This window comes from Dendronephthya gigantea, unplaced genomic scaffold (assembly GCF_004324835.1).
Source record: "Dendronephthya gigantea isolate DGI-Jeju-01 unplaced genomic scaffold, DenGig_1.0 000078F, whole genome shotgun sequence".
NCBI lineage: Eukaryota > Metazoa > Cnidaria > Anthozoa > Malacalcyonacea > Nephtheidae > Dendronephthya > Dendronephthya gigantea.
The window spans coordinates 883,379-897,509 of NW_021163088.1; the positions used below are offsets into that span (position 1 = coordinate 883,379).

Below are 14,131 nucleotides of genomic sequence, written 5' to 3' on the forward strand. Positions count from 1 at the left end.
AACCAGTCTGAAATTCGTCGTTTTCGTCCTTTCGTTTCAGTATACACGGCCAAAAAATGATCAGGTTGTCACATCAGGAGTGAAAAATGTTGTGCTACAGTTACAACAAGTTGCAACAACATTGATGATTCAACAAGCTTAAACAACATTGTTAACAATACTGTCCACAGGGTGCAGCACAACATCGTTCACTACTGTTTTTAACAACTTGCATCAACATGATGATTTTTACGGGTGTAGGTGGTTTGGAATTTCTGCCATCTTGGTTGATTTTTCAAAACATGTGAACAAATAATTTTTTTCGCCCATAAAACCCAGCCTCGTACCCAGGCGCTTTATTGGGAAACATAAAGGCTGCATTCAGCGTAATATAGAGATCTGTGGCTGAGATGTGCGAGCGCGCAGGGGTATATTACGCTGAATGCAGCCTTTATGTTTTCCAATAAAGCGCCTGGGTACGAGGCTGCATAAAACCCATAAAAATGATGTGTGAATTTTGACTCGTCCGGTACCGTGTAAACACCGAGACCGGGTTTGTTTTTGTACATAAAGCGCGGCAGAGGTTCAGCAGAGGATTGGGTATGATAAGAAAACGGTGGTCATATTGTACTTTTACATGAAGTATATCCTACACCCAGTGACCAAATTCAGTCTAATCGTCCGGTACTGTGTAAACTCTTGACAAAAAAAGGACCAGACTGATTTGTCTGATTTTCATGGTCCATGTAAACGGGCGAAAAATAATGAATTACAGACCGGTCCCAAATTCGTGCGGTAGCGTGTAAACGTAGCATCGTTTGCACAAAGCGTCGAAGGCACTCAGTGACACTGTGACAGTGGGCTTAGGGCTCGTTTATACCGGTCAGATTCACGCTACGCTATCTTCGTTTGCTGCTTAAGAAGTTACGGTTAGTTGCAAATCCTTACTTTTTTCAAAGATTTGATATAAAAGGTGTGTCGCAAAAGGTATTCCATTCTCTGGTAGCCCAGAAGACCGCAAACATTTTGGGGGCTACCTGGGTTACAAGGCGAATAAAAAACACCTTCCAAGCAGGGGCGAAACTACCACCTTTTTGCTGGGGGGGGTGTTGGGTAAATTTGCCCTGCCAAATTTTATCATGCCCTGCAGCATTGTAGGTATAGTCCATTTAGAGATGTAACATATCAGCTAAGATTTTGTTTGAAAGGCGTGGGTTAACACGATCCCTAGTAATACGTTTTAGCTTTATAACGCTAATACTGTCTCGTATGTAACTGAATATTAACAGTATTTATTTCATTGGCTTTATTCGAAATTTGCGCATCTTAACTTTGGCCCAAGTGTCCAGTACAACGTTCAAATCAATACTGTCTGTGAGATCCTTTTCACAAGCCAGTAGGATCAAGTCATTCAAACGCTTGTCTTTCATAGTTGACCTAAGGCAGTTCTTGACAATCTTCAGTTTGCTGAAAGTTCGCTCATCCTTGGCGACGGACACTGGAGCAGTACTGCCTCGTCCCCAGTCGCTTTCATTCCAAGGGGAAGACAATTCGGGCGCGCGAAAAATGAAGAGCGCGCGCGAAGAATGAGGAACGCGCGCGAAGAATAATGGGAAGGCGTATCCCATAATGCATTGCCTGACACTAATCCCAGCCACTGATCTATATGATTGCACTGCACTGTGTTCAACGAAGGGCCTGCGGAGGAGGCAGGGAGCAGTAAGCAACAGCTGATAAGCTTTGCATACGGTTGGGAAGATCCTGATATACTCGTGAGCATATTTGGCTGCTTCTTGTACGGAGCTAGGTTGTTTTCTCGAGATAGTGGTACTGAATATTTCTAGCTCAGACATAAGCACATGAGGTTCAATTCGACAAGCAGGAGGAAAAAGACAGCACATTGCTTTAACTGTTTCATCTTTTGGTTTCTGTACAGGAGGTTGCAGGCAATCAGCTAGGGGTTTAATCTGGTCAAGGCAGACTTTGATGTTGTCCATATACTCGGTAATTAAGGAATCGAGCACCCCACACATTTCTTTCCTGTAAAACTCTTTGAATAGTAATTGCGCAGAAGCTTCTGGGTGGTCGTCAATTCTTCTTGGTGGTCTCCTTGGTCTATGATGAAGTTGGTATTGTGCAATTGAATCTATGCCCATTTTGTTTCCGAACTCAACAATCGCGTCTAGCTCTGCATCCATTGCACGATCTTCACTACGCATTTTTTTCATGTTTTCCACCGTAGAATCGATTAACAACAGTGCGTCCAAAATATTGAGCTCTTCTTCCTGCAACTGCTTTGTGAGAACTTTTGTTTTCTTCATAATAAGTCTCATAAACATGAGAGCAAAGAGAAAGTCAAAACTAAGCAATTTCGTCTTGATCCCGTTACCTTTGCTTTAACTTTCGGTTCGACACCATCAGCAGTGACAACTTCATCAATTGCTTTCGGGATTTGCTCGTAACTTTTCCAAACAGCGTCGATTGATTCAGAACAGTAAACCCATCTGGTCTTTGACAAGTTTCGGAACTTTAAAACGTTTTCAATCTCTTTCGTAGAATTCTCAATAACTTTATTTCTCTTTGTGCTTTGGCTAAAAAATACGTATATATCTTCCAATACGGTTATACATCGATGTTACAATTGCGCTCTGTTTGCAGCAGTGTTCATTGAAAGTGTTAGATCGGTGCCCCTGGCATGGAATATAAGGCACTGGTCGTTGCAACATGTCTTGCAAGATTTTTTGTGCACCGTTCAATCTACCAGACATCGACGCTGTAAAGTCATACGTCTGAAAAGACAGCATATCTAAGTCGATTTCATTATCTTTCAAAGATCTAATTATGTCCTTTGCTGTCCCAGCACCACTCTTATCAACGGATTCTTTCATTTCAATTACTCTTTCGCGTGGGAGACCTGCAGAATCGACATACCTTCCAGCAACTACTAACTTATCTTGATTCGAGCTAATAAGCTAATAATTTAAATAACGGGAAACGTACGTATTTTTAGTTCATATTTTTTTCATTTTGGTGTATTACATAAATCTAAAACAGTTTAACCAATGTGCGTGCAGCGTGCCTTTTGCCCTGCAAGAATGTCCCTTGCCCTGCCAATCGGAGTATGGGGGGGTGTCACACCCCCACACCCCCCAGAAGTTTTGCCCCTGCTTCCAAGGACTGGACCAACTTTTCTTCCAATTCAAGAAATAATATAGATATATTAGTTTCCTGCAAGCAATAAATAGTTTTAATATATAATTTGTATTCTAGAAGAATAAATTAAAGCCTTGTCAACTCACTAAGTCGTGCTTACGGTAAATGCATTATTAATTTCTATTTCATTCATTAATTTAACTTCATGTATTGCAGCTGCAAGGATTTTAGTCAACTTTTGCCTCCGATGTTTTATCGTTCGTAGCTAAACCGCTGGGAGGGAGGCTGTACGGCCGACACGAGTTTTATATTTTGAATTGGAGCGCTCATGCATCCACGAACGAAAAGAAAATAGATCCAAGAAGAATACACGGTAAGAACAAGATGTTTGGAAAAAATACTTTTACAAATTGAGAATGCACGACAATATAAAGTTAACACATGTATATGAAAATAATTTCTTTATATAAATATATATATTAATATTCCTACTCTATATGACAGTGAAGAATGAAAGCGTTGATAAAATCATAATCATATTAAACTGTCAATAGCAGGCAAATGTACGCGACTAAAACTCGTCATGACGAGCTAATGCTTCACCAAAGTCTGTCACTTGGCTGCCAACAAATATGTCATGTTTCTCCAAAATTTCCTCTTTCGTTAGAACTCCATCCTAAAATGGGAGATTTTGTATAGAACTATTATTGATTTCGGGGTTATCGAGAAGTACATTAGTGCGCGGTTGAGAAATTTTAAGAGTTTTTGCTAAACTTTGTGCAAACTAAAGGATTGTTAACTTCAGAGAATAAAGACGAATCTTCCACATGGGTGAAAATGAAAACTAGCGCTAATTAAAATTTAGTCCCATGCACGCAAAAGGTTTTTTCCAAGGTATTTCAAAACTATGGAGATAAATAAACATACAATTACATGGCCTAAAGCCCGTGAAAAACAATAGCATTATTTATTCACAAGCCAATTAAGAAAGAAAATGGTAAAATGATCGTCTACCACCAGCATCGAGAAACCTTTTCCAAAAAGGAAAGTGTAGTTGCGATGGCTTCATTCATTTACCGATCTGCGCTATCAAGGTTTGATATACATATCACCACTTATGGTAAATCAAACTAAGCTCCAGGTAAATGCAGTTATTGTTGAACATAGTAAGACATACTTCAACCACCTTGACATGATCATGACAATTACTCCTGAATGAAAACCAATATTTCAAATGTTCGTACCTTATTAGAATCAGCCTCATGCATCAAATGTGTAGATTCTGCAGCAACATTGTCATATTCTGCTGGTAGGATCCAGTCCTTCACTTCAGACTAAATAGAAATTGCAAAATATACGAATCATAAACTTTTGTCCGTCCATCCGATTAGCATAATGTAATGCTTACCCCATCGTTACGTCTTTTTTTGCTTTGTTATGACGTTTTAATTAAGAAAATTTGTACAACAGAACAGCAGTCTATTTTTGTTCAATGCTTACCTTGCCCATGTAACCATCACCATTTTTATCTCTGTATCTTGTGAATTGCTCTTTCTCAGTCTTTAACCAATCAGGTTCTTCAGCATTGTTCTTTCGTTCATCTTCCGAATACATATCGCCTGAACGAGAATAAATTCAATTTAGTACAGTGCGCATACTATCATAGTCCTAAACTTACTTGGCTATATACACGTACAGTAGAGACAATGCATACAAGGGTCTATATACACGTGCAGTCGGTGGAGACAATGCATCCGACTATTCCGTCTTAATAAATCATTGTACTAGTGGCGTAGTCAGCATTAGGCCAATACTTATACACTCTATATCCATATTCACAACCCTCAAATAACTTTTTAAAAAGAAATGCAAATTAATATTGTCGTCAAAATCATTTCTCACCGATATACTCATCTAACGAAATTCTCCCGTCTTTATCTTTATCAATATCCTCCATCGTCTCCTCCACCATGATTTCTTTCATGTGATCAATCTCTTCTGGGTGTAAAAATGACGTCAGTTCATCCTTGGTCAGCTTATCGTTGTTGTCAAGGTCGGCTTTCTCCCACCTTCTTCTGTCCCTTCGTTTCATATCCTTGTAATTGAACTCCGTGTTTCTCTGTGGATCATCTACAAACGATTAAAGTTGTTAATTTACCAGTGTCGTACGTGAAACGATAATTGGGGGGAGGGGGGGGCACATATTCATGTTAACAGGCCTTTAAACACAATGGGTTTGAAAAGAAATTAATCTTGCAAAACATGAATATATGAATATCTGGACCCCCCCCCAATTATCGTCTCCCGTACGCCACTGTTATTTACAACACATGCACTTCTTGGTTGTGAAGCGTTAACTCATCATTCGAGTTTCATTGGCCCTAAGGCCCGGCTAAACTCTTTCCATTGCATTTCTAAGTTACTTCTGAATCCTCTGAATCCGGTCAAGTTTATACAAGTAAGGCAGGGTGATTCCTCAACTGATATAAAAGATATTTAACCTGTAATAGCATCAAATGTGGCATAACAATTGCCTAAATAGACAAAACACTTCTCGACGTTTCGACCTGAAGGCCTTCGTTAAGAGAGTTAGTATGACACTCATGGCAGTTATTATACCATTTGATGCTAACACAAATATTACCTAGTCGAGCATATCCTGTGATGCAATTACAGTAGTTGGCATACATAAATGAATTTCCAGTATAAAATAAATTTTCAAATAATGAATTTGAAACAAAAATTGTTGCAAATAAGTGACCGAAATACTTGGAGCACTACAAGATATACATTCCTGTACCAGATCTGAGAAACGTAAATAGATTCTCGTTCAATCGCCTAATTGATTTTATTCTTACCAACATCAAAGCCATATGTTCTATTCACATATTCTCCCCAGAGTATGGAAGGTTTGTTATCTGGATTGAGATCTTTCCACTGTCGATCAACATCTTCATAAATGTATCGCTTTTGTGTGTGATCAATGTAGAACTTCAGTTCTTCCTCTGTTATCTTTTTGTCGCCATCACGATCGATCTTGTCCACAAGAATTCTGTGCAATATGAAGTGGAAAGATTACATGCATTACGTTACATTATGAAGAAAAATAGAATCCTTGGGTTTATTTGGTGGAAAAAAGGGCGCTAAACTCACGCTTTTAATGATAATTAAGGTCGTGTTACATGACGCAACTTTTCTCGCAACTACAATTGCAATTCTACTTTCGAGAGATGTAAATTAGTGACGAAATGTTTGCATGTATTGAATAATGAGCACAGTTTTTCACAATGAGTTCGTAGTTGCCAACTTTACATCTATCAAAAGTAGAATTGCATTGCATGCAGCGAGATGATATAACACCACCTTTAGGTCATGAATTAAAAGTCCGAAATATCGCAACTTCCCCAACGGAAATAAAAAGATAACTGACTGGGTAGGAAGAAGTGTATGCCTACGAACTACAAAATTTCGGTAGGGAAGGACGAATGATATCAGCAAAAATTGTGAGGTACAAATTGCCTAAATTGATACCGCTTTGAGCAATGGACTCTGTATATATATATGTATTCGTATCGTGGATTCAACTGGTTTTTCTTTCGCTGTATGACAAGTCAACCAATTTGTCTATCGCGCCAAAACACACTTGCGACGATTGAAAAAAAAATTAAAAAAACCCAAAAAACCTTCGGAATTTTCAACTCCGTCACTGACGCCGGAGTAATTACGTCCAGGGCACATTAGTCAGCATAATAGATGCCGGTAGGCATATTTCAATGCGCAATTATTATAATTTCAGGTTGCATTATCTTTACAGGAAATAAAATAGGTTTTTCACCGCTAATATATCGACCAGACAAAACTGGTTGCATTTGATTTGTTCCACCCACGCACAATACACTCTAAATTAATGTCAATATGATTTAACTATGCCAAAGTTTCATATAACATATTTCTGAATTCTGGTGCTATTACAGTGATGTTATTACACACGACGAAGCTTTACATAACGGACCATACTGTCCTTGTGTCCCAAACTTAATATTCCGTTAATTGTGTCTTATAAATATTGAGACTACAGCGGTATAGCCTGCTTGGTTTATGCCACCGGCCACGGTACTCGTTGCCAATTTGTGGCAGTTTTATATGAATAAAATGATCACATCCGGTGCACAAACTGCACATAATCCTTATGCACATGTAACTTAGGTTAGCGATGCATGATGCATGATTAATTCATTTTTATTGTGTATTTACTGACCGGCGCGTACAAATACAAAAGTTGCCAGACTGCTGCCCATTTGCGCTCTTATAGAAGAATAATCGATTAAATTCAATCTTAAACACACAAAACAAGAGAATAGTCAGAAACTGCTAGATTTTTAATACACATTCTGTGTATGTATGAAGTATATATTTCACTTTATTACTAAACTACATGCGAAAGTATTGCCCAGTAACACTGAAGTGGAAGTCGAAATGTTGCGCGCCAGCCCGAATATTATGAAACACAGCATAGTGAGCATTCGGTGTGCAAACAGCATACCTAATTGATCAACATTTGCCGAACTAAAAACACATCCCACTTACCCAAGTCTACGTAAGCTTTCTTCGGGTGAAAGCTGATCAAATGTGGCCTTCTGTTCGTTGCCTAAGAACGCTTCGTGGTCGTATTCCGCGTTGTGTTGCTTGTTACTCTGGTAATGTTCCTCACCTGAAAGCGGCTGTTGCTCATGAACGCGTTTCTTCGCTCCCCCTTCGTTCGGCCTCGGAATGCCGTTAACCAATATCGACATACACAACATTAGCATTCCTAGACAACGAATCTCCATCTTGATAGCCAAGGCAACAGTCACAGAACAACGAATATGCGAGTAAAGAGCAGCAACAACACAAAAATTTTACGTGTTTCGGTTTAATATGCAGAGTATGTTGCAACGCAATTGGTCAATGTAGAACACGTGGTATAAACGTAAACATTGCCACGTTGGCAACTCATTTGAATGGCCCCTTGTCTTACTCTGAGGCAGTCTGGGGCGAGTAAATAAACGTCTAGAAATCTGGGGAAAACCGTATGACGTGTCGCTGATAAGGGTGTCTAGTTGATTAAGTGCATAAATCGGACACGGGCATATAAATTTGTAATGCTTTCGCATATTTATGGTAGACTGCTATTGTCTGGTCACCAGTATCGGATTCCAATTTATATATTTACACAGACATTAGACATGCATCCATATTACTTAAAAATTTATCACTCAGATTCACTCTGCCTCGATTTCTGGTGTTGTATGAATCCTTGTTTGCATTCAGTCACTGCCTGTCGCTTCCGTGACATGTGATCGATGTTAAATAGCATCTGTTGTGTATAGTATAGGAACTCAGTCTTACTGATCGCTGAGATATTTCTTGGTTAATTATGATGTATTGTTTTGACACTGTCATTGACAGTTTGACACAAAAAAACTAGCATACTGTTGTCACTGGAGTAAAGGCTGGCATATGGAAACCGAATTGTAACAAATTACCACAAATTACGGCGACAAATTACAACGAATTATGTAGCTAATATAACATGTCACTGTGGTGAGGTATTACGATGTTTCAGTCTATATTGGCATTTTAAATACATAGAATAAAGAAGAATTCCCATTATTTCACATCGGAGAAAATAACCTGCTCGAGACATTTGCGACTACATTGCAAATTCAATTGACTGAAATTGGCGAAAACAACCAATGTAATAACTTGGAATTTGAATGGTGAGACCAAATCGTCCAGGCTAGCTGAGCCACTATAAAGACAAAATGGGATTATGGGAACCAGGCCTCATGCATGGCCCAGTTTTTATTTGCCAATCCACATTCCAGTTTATTTGCAGATCAGTGATATCGCGTGTACTTTATGTCACAGCCGCTTGGTAGTTGATAGTCAGTGGTGTAGCCAGCCCGACAACTTAGTAATGCTATGGTAATATTTTGTTGTTCATTGACTGCGAAAACAATGAATTTCTAAAGAAATGAATAATGATAATAATGAAAAATTTGCATAGCATGACTAAATCGTCAGGCTGGCTACGCCACGCTGATAGTTGGTACTCTCATTGGTCGCCATTGATTTTTGCACTTTCGTTGATCACCTTCTCGTGACTTAAATACTGAAAGTCTTAGAAGAATTAAAATTACACGCATAATTATGCCAAATGAAATTATCGATCAAATGCCTGCCTTCATGATTGTTAATTACGAGCAAATACTTTCTTTTCAGGGGTCGCAAAGATCGTTAAGTGGGAGGGGAGAAATATTCATATATTTACGTTCAGCATTATATAGTTTCTATTGAAAATTGATTGTTTTTACTGTCTTCTGACATGGATATATGAATACCCCCCCTCAACCGAACGATCTTTCGCTGCCTCTGCTTTTCAAACTCGACTTAAGGAGCGTTTTAAACTTCGCTATTCTTTTTGCATGCACTTTTAAATAATTCTATTTATATTATAGCTCATCATGTTCCAGTAACGTGTTCTGTAAATCGGGATAAAACGTCTTGAACTTATCCCAATTTTTGAGTATTTCATCTTGGTTTAAAGATCCATCCTGCAAGAAAACAGTGCAAAATTAGAAAGATAATTTATCAGTAATACACTAATGCAAAAATATGCTAAACTTATAAAGCTTCACGCGAATGTTGCCAGCTATAATTATTGAAATGAGGCATACCTCCAAGGCATGTCAAACAGCATGGACAGGACTCAGGAGTAAGCTGGGATTGAAATAAACCTCCAAACTATAACTGGATTGGACTGTAAAGGCCCGCCTAGCAATACTTGCTGCGATATTATGAACGATTTTCTTCTTTTGATAGATGTGAACGAGTAATTATTCTGTTATATCAAAAGAGGAAAATCCCGTATAAAATCGCACCAAAAATCGCAAGTGCAAACGAGCCTTTACATGCCCACTGTCGCCTTCACCTTATTTCTATCTATCTGTTGCATAAAACCATTCGTTTCAATGTCGATCCGCGATGGAAATGATCGGTGAAGCCATTTCTTGACCTCCACCTAAAACAACAAGAGAGTTAAGATTAACTTTGAGAAGTATTTTAGAGGTATTTATTGAGACAACGGTTGAATGAAGAACACTTCACTTCAGAAAAAATAATTGTTCTTGGATAGGCATTACGAAGGCAGGATAGTTCCTTCCACCGAATAGTCATTTCTTCAATTGCTCTAAAATTGCCTATTGTTCGGTATAACTTTAGATAAACCTTAGTGTTCTTAAATTAGGGATCGTCCTTAATAATTGTTAGCTCACTGAAAGCTGTGGTTTTATTAATTTCCCAGCATTTACACAACAGTTTAAACTGATAAATCAATAATTGGCAGATATAGCGCTATCCAGTTTTCGTTGCTACATCTAACTGTACCTTATCTAGAAAACCGTCCTTATTTCTGTCCTTCAAAATTTTGAAATAACGTTCTCTAAAATCAACTTCCTCAGCAGCCACGCTTGAAGACACATCAGAACCTTGAAGAAATTTATCATGAAAACGTCAGTGAATTTCATAGGTTATGGCCTTGCTGGAAGCACACTCATCATCCCATAGTGCGAATGTGTATTTAATTGTCGTTCCAGTTTTTTGACAACGTCCGGCAGGTTGCGTCACAGCGATATGAAAACCTTGGCTCCAGGCCTATGTCTAACATGGGTGCTGACAATTTTTAAACCTTTTGGTATACTCTTTCTAGTTCTTTCGGAAGTTCTCTATAAATCCCGTTAACTTAATGAAAGCTCGGTTTTTTAATCAGTTACTAGATAATATGGCGCAGATTTTGTAAATGCCTGTTTTCCATGAGATTTCATCCTCGTTGCCAGGTTTCCCGTGTATTGTTTTTCATTATACTTTTGCACTAGGCCACGGCTAAGATTATGCAATCGCGCATCACTGATAGGCGAAAACTAGATATATCGTTCGTATTAAGAAATACGATACAGAATTGGACTAGAAAAACCTGCTCGACATTTTCTTGCTTGCATGCCATAGCTAAGACAGAAATTAGGGTTGCTAACAATTTTGCAAACTTCGCGCATTTCTCCAAAGTTTGTCTTACTTCATCTTGTTTCGGAAAAGCAAAAATATGTAGATTTGTCACAAAACCTCCCTAGGGCTTGACATTTTGACTCACAATTAATGATATTAGCTAAGTGAATTCTTATATTTTATGCTGGTATACTATTGGCGGATCTAGGAGTGTGCAAAGTAAATTACACAACTTCATTTTAAAGTCGAAACACCTTAATAACTAGTAATTTATTCTGCACACCCCTAGATCCGCCACTGCGGGATACTACTTAAAGCAGAGCAGGTACGTGTAGAACGGAAAGATACCTCGTTATTATGGAAACTCTCTCATGTAAAAAGATTTCAGCACATTGCTTACCAAGATATTCATTCAGAGAAACCTTCCCGTCCCTGTCGGAGTCCAAGTTTTCAAATGTTTCTTCCACATTGTAATCTTTCATTTCCTCATAATCTTCAGGGTTTTCAAACGCTGCTAATTCGTCAAGTGAAAGACTCCCATCTCGATTGAAATCGGCGTAACTCCAACGCCTTTTGTCTTGCTCTTGACTTTGTAATATTTGGTCGCGGTTTTCTTGTGTCGGAAGTAAATCTACAAATCAGTTAGCATGTTGTTGGCGGAGAGTCAGTCAGACCTTATACAAATCAATCCTTATACGCGATACCAGGCTTTTTATTCATGTTTTATTTACTTAAAAGTCAGATCACTGCTTCGTACATTTTGATTACTGTATTACATTACATTTTGGTACCACATTTTGTGACGTAGGCCAAAGGCGATTACACTCGCAGCCGACTAGCCGTATATTGAAAAATGGGGAAACATACCTGTGTTGTCAGCATTACCATAAATATATACGAAGTATTCATCCATTGAAACTAGTCCATCATTATTACTGTCATATTCAGCAATTCTTTCTTTGGTCATCTTTATTGCGTTATTACTCCTTACGCTCGTAACCCAAACTTTTACTTCTTGAGAAGATAAAACTCCGTTTTTATTTTTATCAATCGTACGGAACAAGTGTCTATAATTATACATATATACACTGTATAATTATATAACATTTAGATATATACTGTATAAAACAATTGAATTCACAAAACTGAAACGTTTCAATACGATCTCTATTAAAGCAGGTCGGCTGCTGTTCCCGAAGGTTGAAAGTTGACAAGGATTTTTTTATATTTTACATTCGCGGTGAAGGTAGCGTTCTGTAAAAGGTTTTAGAAAGGTTTACTTGTGTTTTTTTAAACTTTATTTTTGCCACTAAACTTTATCTTCAGATAAGGACGGCGCAGTGGGGGGATCAAACGTTCCATATATTTTTGTTTGCAGATAAAAATATCAATTTCAAAAAGGAACGAATAATGTGGAACGTGAATGTATGCATACCACGCCCCCCCCCCTTGCTTAACAATCTTCCGCCGACCTTGTCAGCATTTATGTAAAATGAAGTATAAAACGCACTATGGTGAGGCCAAAAAGAGAGGCTGTAACATTTATATACTGATTCCGAGTGGCATACACTCATTTATAATAACACTATTCAGTTTTTGTTTTCAGTGTTCTCAAAGAACCTTTATCTGTCCCATTGTATCCTTGAGTGTACTGGATATCATATGCTGTCTAACTAAACTAAGCAAGATTAATTAGACCCTCGAATTTTCTCCCCAGGCCTTAAATTTCCAGTCTATAGAATTCTTGCGACGCGAACATCGGCTATAGCGAAATGGAGCAACGGTGAAATCGATTCCGTTAAGACAGTAGCAATTTTTCTTTTGAGGTAGACTTTTTTTTTTACCGAACGCTTTTCAGGGTTGATGTAGACTAAAGGATTGTTAAATTAAAGTATAATTACACTTGAAAAACCGACGCTAACCTTAGATGAGTATCACTAAAATCCTCTGAAATATCGCCCAATATCGCATCATTGAAGTCTTTTGCCGCATCATGACCAGAAATGCACTTTATCACAGAGAATTTGAAGATGACGAGGAAGAGAACAAGTCTAGATATATAATATGAAAACGCAGCCATGCTTGCTTTGTCAGCTCAAATATGATTTTATTTCTATGTCATTTGAATTTTGTATAATTTCTCATAGTGATTGTTATCGCTGTAGGTGCAGGTATAATTGCCGCTTTGGCCTCTGTAAACAAATCATTATTTGCAATCGGCCACGGAAAAGAACACTTTGGTAAATAATTCTTACATGTATTACTTCCTATAACTGAAATAAGTTATATTTAATGATGTCCTAGTGTACCTCAATTATGAGCATTTATGATTCAATAAAATACGATTTTAATATCTGGAATTATTGATGTTTTATGAAAATATATTCAGAGTTTCCGACAGTACTTTTATTTCAATTATTTTGTGCTAAGAATTTGCAATAAAGTACAGGTAATTGGCAATTATGTTTCATTTGCATAATAATTATAAGTCTAATCAATTGGATGTATTTTCACTATTAATAGCATACGCAATAACTGTATTTCATTTTGATTGTTAAATTAAAACGGATGAAAAAGTTTCCAATGTCACTTGGCGCAGATTTTTTTTAAACGTCGGGCAATTTTCCGCGTGAAGTTGTAAACGATAGACAAGTTAAAGAAAACATGGAACAACGGTTTGCTCTTACTACAGAAACTCTGATTGGCTTGTTTAGAATTTCAAACTTCCGCTAACTTCAATAATCTCTTTCGCGCTCGACAGGCCGCGAGTATAAAAAATCTTGGCAAAATGGAACGGACGAAATTTAGACCATCTATATTTATAGGGAATCCAAATTTTATCATCCTCAATTTTTCTCGATCGCATGTGCGTGCAGATTTCGAAGTTCAAACGAGAAGCTAGCTCCGATGTGCTTATCGCTTTACCAAGAGTCATATATGCCGTCGCATCTAATGT

The 14,131-nt window shown here is 37.9% G+C and overlaps 2 protein-coding genes across 2 annotated transcripts; both read right to left on the reverse strand.

Annotated features, from left to right (window-relative positions):
• Positions 1–3,611: 3,611 nt before the first annotated feature.
• Positions 3,612–8,040, reverse strand: LOC114532119 (calumenin-like). The gene is made up of 6 exons (XM_028553696.1): positions 7,720–8,040; positions 5,991–6,184; positions 5,035–5,262; positions 4,633–4,751; positions 4,377–4,466; positions 3,612–3,808 (listed from the first exon to the last, which is right to left on the reverse strand). The coding sequence occupies exons 1-6, from the start codon at positions 7,959–7,961 to the stop codon at positions 3,704–3,706; spliced, it is 978 nt and encodes a 325-aa protein (XP_028409497.1). The 5' UTR covers positions 7,962–8,040; the 3' UTR covers positions 3,612–3,703.
• Positions 8,041–9,626: 1,586 nt separating this feature from the next.
• LOC114532155 (calumenin-A-like) lies at positions 9,627–12,142 on the reverse strand. Its single transcript, XM_028553731.1, has 5 exons — positions 12,043–12,142; positions 11,576–11,806; positions 10,561–10,661; positions 10,106–10,195; positions 9,627–9,728 (listed from the first exon to the last, which is right to left on the reverse strand). The coding sequence occupies exons 1-5, from the start codon at positions 12,140–12,142 to the stop codon at positions 9,627–9,629; spliced, it is 624 nt and encodes a 207-aa protein (XP_028409532.1).
• Positions 12,143–14,131: the final 1,989 nt, after the last annotated feature.